The sequence below is a fragment of the Polyodon spathula genome, chromosome 47, assembly GCF_017654505.1.
Source record: "Polyodon spathula isolate WHYD16114869_AA chromosome 47, ASM1765450v1, whole genome shotgun sequence".
Lineage (NCBI taxonomy): Eukaryota > Metazoa > Chordata > Actinopteri > Acipenseriformes > Polyodontidae > Polyodon > Polyodon spathula.
Genome location: NC_054580.1, coordinates 534,050 through 543,337, shown reverse-complemented (window position 1 = coordinate 543,337; position 9,288 = coordinate 534,050). Strand labels below are relative to the sequence as shown.

Below are 9,288 nucleotides of genomic sequence, written 5' to 3'. Positions count from 1 at the left end.
TGGCGCAGAAAGGAACGAAGGCTGTGCGGATAAAGCGCTCCACTTAACAAACCGGACTCATCTGGACCGAGCAGCGCCATCCACCTACAGCGTGATAACAGCATCCACAAGAGCACGTGAGCTGCAAGGCAGGCTGGTGTGTTAAAATGAGACACTTCTCACTGCAAACAGTACTTTCAAATACATGCTGAACAGACACCTTTGTGCTGTGTGTAAAATGACGCGGGCATGTCTACTGTGCATCCTGCTTACTACAGGTAGAGGAGGATATAATATAAGCACACCCAAACCAGAAGAAAACCCATCCATCAAATACAGTGTATTTTATTAATGTTCTGTTTTGTTACTGTGTGCGCTATGAATGTGTGTTAACATTGTGCAAAAATGAATACAATAGTAATTTAAAAGGGAGTGAAAATTAACCAGTTAAAACCGCAGACAGATAAGTGAGCTCTTTGAGGGCGTGTCTGTGGTAAAGGCGCTCGTTCTAGGACTGGGAATTTCAACCAGGTCCGCTTAGTACTCATATCACTCAGACTCACTGGTTGTTTTTCATTTTAACGTAAAATTTTATTGTATTGTTGTAAAGATGTCTGGTCGTGGTAAGGGAGGTAAAGGACTCGGGAAAGGAGGCGCTAAGCGTCATCGCAAAGTGCTCCGTGATAATATCCAAGGCATTACTAAGCCTGCTATCCGCCGCCTGGCTCGCCGCGGAGGAGTGAAGCGAATCTCCGGGCTGATCTATGAAGAGACCCGCGGGGTGCTGAAGGTGTTCCTGGAGAATGTGATCCGGGATGCCGTCACCTACACTGAGCACGCCAAGAGAAAGACCGTCACCGCTATGGATGTGGTGTACGCTCTGAAGCGCCAGGGGCGCACTCTCTACGGGTTCGGGGGCTAGAGATTTGGACGCGAAACACGAACACAAAGGCTCTTTTAAGAGCCGCCCACCATTTCATTTGAGGAGCTTTGAATTCTAAATCAAACTACACTTAAAGCAGCGAAATGTTTAAAATGGAAGAAACACATGTTTATGAAGAATGTTTTACGTTGTTGATTAATAGGCTTTTGGTTTCAATGTATTTGTTTAACTCGGTAACCGGTGTTAGATTTCTGTAGCCCCTAAACACAGATCTGAATCTTTTAATAAACGTTTAAGCTTGTAAGTGAATCTGTTGAATGGAATAAAATGAAAAGTAACCCTTAGTGTTAACAATGATTAAATACGAGCTCAGTTAAACCGAGCCACCCCCTTGTCCGGAATTAAAGCTCGGTAACATTTTTAAATCTTATCCAATTTAGTTTTCCTAAACCAATAAGATAAAATCAGTAAATCTTGACCAAAGTTTATTGAAGCCACGGCATCGTCTTTTCTGAATTCGAGGTGAAGTATCACCGTTCAAGCTGCTGTGAAACAATCGCTATCTTAAACAGAAGCACACAGTCAAAAGCATCGATATTGATATTGAGTTTCAACACGTTTAATGAGCGCAACAGAGCGCCCCGGGGTTCACAATATATCTGTATTTGTTGTATATTTAAGACGCATCGGGAGTGGGGTTCAGTATTACTGTACATTGAGTTACTGACGCATTTAATAAAAGAAAAACCAAACATCTGAAGTGACCGTTGTAAATAAAGGCGCCAAGTTCAAATCTGAACTAAAAAAAAAAAAAAAAAAAACACACTGCTCGCGGCAAAGTCACCACCCCTTTTTTTGCCTTTTAAGAGCACAACCAATCACAGCGAAGCACTCCGCCCCCCGGGAGCGTTGGTTGGTTCGTAGTTGAACATTCTCAATGTAAAGGATTGTTGGGTAGTAATTTGCATACAGGCTGTATAAATACTGGCGCTGTGGGAGTGGTTACTCATTCATCTTTGAGCTGCATCGGAGAAAGAAAATGCCAGAACCGAAAGCTGCACCCGCGCCGAAGAAAGGCTCCAAGAAGGCTGTTGCCAAGAGCCAGCCTAAGGGAGGAAAGAAGCGCAGAAAGAGCAGGAAGGAGAGCTACGCGATCTACGTGTACAAAGTGCTGAAGCAGGTCCACCCCGACACCGGCATCTCTTCCAAAGCGATGGGCATCATGAACTCGTTCGTCAACGACATTTTCGAGCGCATCGCCGGCGAGTCGTCCCGCCTGGCTCACTACAACAAGCGCTCCACCATCACTTCCCGGGAGATCCAGACAGCCGTGCGCCTCCTGCTGCCCGGAGAGCTGGCCAAGCACGCCGTGTCTGAGGGCACCAAGGCCGTCACCAAGTACACCAGCTCCAAGTAAACCGAGCCCGTCCCTGCTCCGTCCTTCCAACAACACAAAGGCTCTTCTAAGAGCCACCCAAAACACCAGATTTGTTTTAAAGAAATATGCAGTGTGTTGCTGAGTTGATATTTAAAATATATGCACTTATGTTTACGGCGATGTTTCTAACAAAAATAGTTAACCATTAAAGCTGTAACTTTGAGTTTCTATTAAACACTTTCTAACTGAATATTTCAATAGCACTGGCCACCCAAATACCCCACAAAGAGTACAGTTACTTCAGCGCTCCTGCAGACTTCTTTAAAAAGCCATGTTGAAGGGAAGGAGGGTTTTTTGGGGGGGGGGGGATTTGAAGTATTTTAGACAAATCAAAGTTAGAAATTCATCCTGTTTAAAAGTTCTATTTTTCTCTGTAAAATCTACCGGTCTGTTTATTTTCTGCGAGAATAATTTAATTTTGATCTGTTTCAAGAGAACTTCAAATATTACAAGAAACTCACTTTACATGTATGTATTCTAATAGACGTTCTTCCTATCTGAACAATTCGCTCAGGCTGGCATCTCATTTCTTTCATTTGTATCGCTGCCTCCACTGGTGGCATACATTCTGTTGTACCTGCAGTTCAAGGGTTTGTTTCTGTAATGCTCTACATTGAGACTCGAAACGAGGCATTTTGATTTGCATTTCATTTCTGAGCATTTTTTTGTTAATCCAGTGGAGTACACTGCCCAGGTGAGCTTCTGCAGCAGGTTTGATTTGCCAGATAGCACACACCTCAGTATGTGTGTCCCGAGACTGTTATATTCGATTCATTGCATTTGTTTTCAAACGCTATTGCCTTATTGATTGCATATATACATTACTGTATGTACCGTGGCTAAAGTCATTTAGCAAATATTGCTTTTTCTTTTGTTCTTACCAATCTCAGTAGTTAATTTCAACCCTCTCCTATTGCGCTCTGGTTTATTAGTCTCCAGGGTTACCGGCGCTTCTTAAGTGCTTATTGAGTTTTCCGTTTGTGTGTATGTTGTGCGAGGAACAGAAATTAAACTGTTTGCAACCAGCGAGCCCAGCAATCCTACAACGTAGTTTAAACTGAGAAAAAATTGAGAAACACGGCGTGAAATAAGCAATAAAACACCAGTTACCGGTGCCAGTTAAAAAATACACCGAAACCAAAATAATTGTAAACAACGTAAAACATAGTTAATAAAGACGCATTTCTCCCCTTTTAAACATTACACTGTTTTCCTAAGTGCAGTTTGTTTTATAATTCAAAGCTCCTTAAATGAAACGGTGGGCGGCTCTTAAAAGAGCCTTTGTGTTCGTGTTTCGTGTCCAGATCTCTAGCCCCCGAACCCGTAGAGAGTGCGCCCCTGGCGCTTCAGCGCGTACACCACATCCATAGCGGTGACGGTCTTTCTCTTGGCGTGCTCGGTGTAGGTGACGGCATCCCGGATCACATTCTCCAGGAACACCTTCAGCACCCCGCGGGTCTCCTCATAGATCAGCCCGGAGATTCGCTTCACTCCTCCGCGGCGAGCCAGGCGGCGGATAGCAGGCTTGGTGATGCCCTGGATGTTATCACGGAGCACTTTGCGATGACGCTTAGCGCCTCCTTTCCCGAGTCCTTTACCTCCCTTGCCACGACCAGACATCTTTACAGTAACAGAAGAAAACTTGAAGTTGAAATGAAAAATTTATAGCGATTAAAACTTAAACTGGAATTCATCTCTTTCTTTGGTGTTTTGGGTGGCTCTTAGAAGAGCCTTTGTGTTGCTGGAAGGACGGGGCAGGGACGGGCTCGGTTTACTTGGAGCTGGTGTACTTGGTGACGGCCTTGGTGCCCTCAGACACGGCGTGCTTGGCCAGCTCTCCGGGCAGCAGGAGGCGCACGGCTGTCTGGATCTCCCGGGAAGTGATGGTGGAGCGCTTGTTGTAGTGAGCCAGGCGGGACGACTCGCCGGCAATGCGCTCGAAAACGTCGTTGACGAACGAGTTCATGATGCCCATCGCTTTGGAGGAGATGCCGGTGTCGGGGTGGACCTGCTTCAGCACTTTGTACACGTAGATCGCGTAGCTCTCCTTCCTGCTCTTTCTGCGCTTCTTTCCTCCCTTAGGCTGGTTCTTAGCAACAGCCTTCTTGGAGCCTTTCTTCGGCGCGGGTGCAGCTTTCGGTTCTGGCATTTTCTTTCCCTGATGCAGCTCAAAGATGAATGAGTAACCAGCCCCACAGCGCCGGTATTTATACAGCCTGTATGCAAATTACTACCCAACAATCCTTTACATTGAGAATGTTCAACTACGAACCAACCAACGCTCCCGGGGGGCGGAGTGCTTCGCTGTGATTGGTTGAGCTCTTAAAACGCAAAATAATGGGTGGTGACTTTGCCACGAGCAGAGTGTTTTTTTTTTAGTTCAGATTTGAACTAGGCGCCTTTGTTTGCTTTTTCTTTTATTAAATGCGTCAATAATTCAATGTACAGTAATACCGAACCCCAGTCCCGATGCGTCTTAAATATACAACAAATACAGATATATTGTGAACCCCAGGGCACTCTGTTGCGCTCATTAAACGTGTTGAAACTCAATATCGATATCGATGCTTCCTTGACTTCGTGCTTCTGTTTAAGATAGCGATTGTTTCACAGCAGCTTAAGTCTTTTCCAGCGAGTCTCTGTATTATGAATACTAAGCGGACCTGGTTGAAATTCCCAGTCCTAGAATGAGCGCCTTTACCACAGACACGCCCTCCATGAGCTCACTTATCTGTCTGCGGTTTTAACCGGTTAATTTCGACTCACATTTAAATGAATATTGTATTCATTTTTGCACAATGTTAAAACACATTCATAGCGCACACAGTAACATTAATAAAATACACTGTATTTGATAGATGGGGTTTCTTCTGGTTTGGGTGTGCTTATATTATATCCTCCTCTACCTGTAAGTAAGCAGGATGCACAGTAGACATGCCCACGTCATTTTTCACACAACACAAAGGAGTCTGTTCAGCATGTATTTGAAAGTACTGTTTGCAGTGAGAAGTGTCTCATTTTAACACACCAGCCTGCCTTGCAGCTCACGTGCTCTTGTAGATGCTGTTATCACGCTGTAGGTGGATGGCGCTGCTCGGTCCAGTTGAGTCTGGTTTGTTAAGTGGAGTGCTTTATCCGCACAACCTTCGTTCCTTTCTGCACCATTTCCAGGTAATTGTGAAAAAGAATCATCTCCCTTATTGCCTGATGGGATCCAGATTAAAATGAGATTATAAAGGAGAAAGGGGATTCAAAACCCACTCGGATATATAGTGAAAAGTGTTGAATTTAAATCAAGGAAAGTAATGTTAAAACTGTACAAGACCTCATCTAGAATTTTGTGTTCAGTTCTGGTCACCTCATTACAAAGAGAATATTGCTGCTCTAGAAAAAGTGCAAAGAAGAGCGACCAGAATTGTACCGGGGTTAAAAGGCATGTCATATGCAGACAGGCTAAAAGAATTGAATCTGTTCAGTATTGAACAAAGAAGACTACCCGACGATCTGATCCAAGCATTCAAAATTCTAAAAGGTATTGACAATGTTGACCCAAGGGTCTTTTTCAACCTGAAAAAAGAAACAAGGACCAGGGGTCACAAATGGAGATTAGACAAAAGTGCATTCAGAACAGAAAATAGGAGGCACTTTTTTACACAGAGAATCGTGAGGGTCTGGAATCAACTCCCCAGTAATGTTGAAGCTGACACCCTGGGATCCTTCAAGAAGCTGCTTGATGAGATTTTGGGATCAATAAGTTACTAACAACCAAACGAGCAAGATGTGCCGAATGGCCTCCTCTCGTTTGTAAACTTTCTTATGTTCTTATGCACTACCGGTCAACTTGACACAACTGTGGGAAGCATTGGAGTCAACATGGGCCAGCATCCCTGTGGAACCCTTTCAACACCTTGTAGAGTCCATGCAACGAAGAAATGAGGCTGTTCTGAGGGCAAAAGGGGGTGCAACTCAATATTAGGAAGGATTAGGAATTATTATTATTATTATTATTATTATTATTATTATTATTATTATTATTATTATATTATTATTTATTATTAATACTCTCTCACACACACACATACACAATGTACTAATGAGTTATCTTTTATCTAGCCATCTTTCATTTATTCATGCTTTTTACAGTTCAGCGAATTTCATTCCGCATTCACAGAAAACAACATTATATGATAAAATAAAAAATAAAAAAAAATCCCACTGACTCACACTGCTTTCACTTTTTACCATTTACTTCCCGCCCACAGCTTGCATCTCAATGCGTGGGGACGTTTGTTTTGTTGACTCAATTGCCATGGGAACCTTTAAAGTTCCGCAACAGACTTTATTCATACAACAAAAAAGAGTGCAGTATCTTACAAGTGATCACATGTGCTTCAACTCCTGTCATTTATTTGATTTCTTGTCCTTGCCACTTGCAGTATGTTGGTAAAACTACTAGACAGTTACGATTGCGCATTAATGAGCGAGTATAAAAGTTACATTGGGAGAAAAGATATTCATCACCACTATCTAGACATTTTGTAGATGCCAAACATTCAGCTTCGGATCTTAAATTCTGTGGCATACAAAAAATATTTCAAGCTGGCAGAGGTGGTAATCTCGATCAAAAACTATCACAATGTGAATCCAAAGGGATCTTCTATCTCCATAGGATACAAACTGAAGGATTAAACGAAGAGTTAGGATTATCATGTTTCCTGTGATATAATGCACAAGCATACTTGTCTTTCATAAGACATAAAATATAGAGCTTTGAGATGATGTCTGTTACTATTGGATTGTTTAGAAATATACTCAATCATGTTACAACTGTTCTGTCTGAAATATATCTGTAACATTTATGTAATGCCTTTGTGGTTTTTTGATTAATTTAATTTGCTAACAGACTGTTCTGATTTGTTTCTAACTGTGATAAGCGATCACTCTGTTTGCCATATATTTTCTTTCTGTAAGAGGAGTGTCCGTGTGATCCCAAATAGAAAGCGACGAAACAGGTCGCCCTCCTTATTATAACCCGATAAAGAGCAAGTACCCGCACCGCCCAGGTGATTTACTGCAGCGTCAGGCATTGCAGGTTCAGAAGTACACTGCAGTATTTAGAAAGCGCATCTGCGCGAGTCAGGATCGCCGAGAGGTCTAAGGCGCTGCGTTCACGTCGCAGCCTCTCTGGAGGCATGGGTTCAAATACCACTTCCAAAAAATCTGTTTTGTTCATTTATTTCTTAAAACATCCACCGAATGCTTGGTAATATGAAAGCGTGCAATTATACCTTTGCATTACTTTGAATGTGTCATTGTTCAGTTTAACATGAGACGAGCTTCATGCGTGTGGCCGGTTAGCTCAGTTGGTTAGAGCATGATGCTAATAACGCCAAGGTTGTGGGTTCAATCTCCATACAGGCCATGACTTTTCTTCTTTAAATAAACCACACCCGCAGTAATGCTATATATGGCAGTATAGTCTAAATAATGAACCGAAGTCAAATCAATTTGTTGAAACTCTATAAGATTTGTACAAGGCAATCACTTGTGGGAAAATGTTAATACAATATCCTATCTGTCAACGTTCATAATAATGAGTACATCTTTATTTCAAAATACATAAATTTTAAATTTTAGTTTTTTTATGCAAAAAGCCCTGTCTGTTTTCTCTCTACACTTCTGCATTTGTTGGATGAAATGCATGACCTTTGTTGAGAATTGCTTTCTGATTTTGTTTTAAATTAGAAGCCTAGTTTTGTTTTCAAAAGCTTATCCTGTTTTTGGACTCGTTTGGCCACTTATTGGTCTGGATTTTGAAATAATTTTACATAGCATTTTTTGTTTTAATTGTATTTTATTTAAATTAGTTTAACAGCAGTTTTCCATGAACAGTAATTGGCTGAACTCTAGCCCCTCCTCCTTCCCTGTGCTTTCTGAGCCAGCAATTCTAGTCCTGTTTGTAACAATTCACATTCTCCATAAAGTTGGTGTAAGTTTCACCCACCTGTCTCTTTTATTAGGGTCAGTAGCCTGTCCAAGTTAAAACTCAATTTCCCATAGTTCCTTGCTATCACCCTTGTTCATCCTCTCCCCCCATTGGCTCATTCAGATATCCACTCCTCCAATCTCAGAGCTCCTTGGAAGCCAGCACCAGTATTAAAGCTGGCTGGCTAGGCTAGGAGAGCACTCAATTTTGCCTTGAGGAATCCATTTTACAAACAGCACGTTACTTAATTACAGTTTAACTTTATTTTAGATAAATACAGGTGCATCCATTTACTCTTTTGTTAAAATATTGTACTTTGTCTACACTCTTCTTTTTTGTTTATACTCTTGCTTGTTTAAGTTTAGTTGCTGTTCAAGGTCTGTTTAGGGTTTGTTTTAGTGTGTTCAGTCTCCATTTTGTTCCTGATCCTCCTGATATTTTCCAAATGGCTGTTCACCATTCAACCCGGTACTACTCAACAGACTCACCATTTTGTGATCGCTATTTTTTCATCAACCTTCATCCACCATCATCAGTGCAGGACTCTATTTGGGACTTCATTATTTGTTGGTGAGATTATTCCTTTTCTGTTTGCTGGTTTTTTCTACTTTTGTTCCTGTAATTTTGGTTTTGTTTTGTTTCTTTGGATTACATGTGCATTGCTTCACTGGACTTGTTAGGCCTAAATTTAATTTATCACCCATTGCCATCAAGACTGTCTTTGTAATTGTTTTCCCTGTATAGTTATTCATTCACCTTTGTCTTTTTTGCCAGTCGGTGTGCTGGTTTTGTATTGGTGTGGTGTGTGTGTGGGTTTATTGGAGGCTGACCAGACACCACATTCATTTTGCTTTAGTGTTATTTTGTTTGTATGTTTGTTTAGTTCTCTTTACTTTTCTTACTCGCCCGTACCTTCCACCTAGCTAACTCTTCTCTGCAATAAGTTGTTGTCCTTCTATTTCATTTATTACATTATAGTTTACAACAATCAACCGTATGTTC

At 41.7% G+C, this 9,288-nt stretch overlaps 4 protein-coding genes and 1 non-coding gene across 5 annotated transcripts in view; 3 read left to right on the top strand and 2 right to left on the bottom strand.

Moving 5' to 3' along the window:
- The window catches only part of LOC121306357 (histone H3-like), a 13,959-nt gene extending 12,720 nt beyond the window's left edge, over window positions 1–1,239 (top strand). Inside the window, exon 2 of the mRNA XM_041238115.1 lies at window positions 571–1,239. Within this exon, the coding sequence (XP_041094049.1) occupies window positions 571–901 (331 nt within the window). The 3' untranslated portion in view covers window positions 902–1,239. The remainder of the gene's footprint in view (window positions 1–570) is intronic.
- A 624-nt stretch (window positions 1,240–1,863) lies between these two features.
- On the top strand, window positions 1,864–2,342 carry LOC121306347 (histone H2B 5-like). The gene has a single exon (XM_041238105.1). The coding sequence runs from the start codon at window positions 1,902–1,904 to the stop codon at window positions 2,277–2,279; it is 378 nt and encodes a 125-aa protein (XP_041094039.1). The 5' UTR covers window positions 1,864–1,901; the 3' UTR covers window positions 2,280–2,342.
- Window positions 2,343–3,519: 1,177 nt separating this feature from the next.
- LOC121306355 (histone H4) lies at window positions 3,520–3,926 on the bottom strand. Its single transcript, XM_041238113.1, has one exon. The coding sequence runs from the start codon at window positions 3,918–3,920 to the stop codon at window positions 3,609–3,611; it is 312 nt and encodes a 103-aa protein (XP_041094047.1). The 5' UTR covers window positions 3,921–3,926; the 3' UTR covers window positions 3,520–3,608.
- An 80-nt stretch (window positions 3,927–4,006) lies between these two features.
- LOC121306352 (histone H2B 5-like) lies at window positions 4,007–4,449 on the bottom strand. The gene has a single exon (XM_041238111.1). The coding sequence runs from the start codon at window positions 4,447–4,449 to the stop codon at window positions 4,072–4,074; it is 378 nt and encodes a 125-aa protein (XP_041094045.1). The 3' UTR covers window positions 4,007–4,071.
- A 3,199-nt stretch (window positions 4,450–7,648) lies between these two features.
- trnai-aau lies at window positions 7,649–7,722 on the top strand. Its single transcript has one exon. It is a non-coding gene; the product is annotated as a tRNA-Ile (tRNA).
- The last annotated feature ends 1,566 nt before the right edge of the window (window positions 7,723–9,288 follow it).

Coding starts and splice junctions, on each gene's coding strand:
- LOC121306347 (XM_041238105.1), top strand. CDS start 1,902: ATGCCAGAACCGAAAGCTGCACCCGCGCCGAAGAAAGGCTCCAAGAAG.
- LOC121306355 (XM_041238113.1), bottom strand. CDS start 3,920: ATGTCTGGTCGTGGCAAGGGAGGTAAAGGACTCGGGAAAGGAGGCGCT.
- LOC121306352 (XM_041238111.1), bottom strand. CDS start 4,449: ATGCCAGAACCGAAAGCTGCACCCGCGCCGAAGAAAGGCTCCAAGAAG.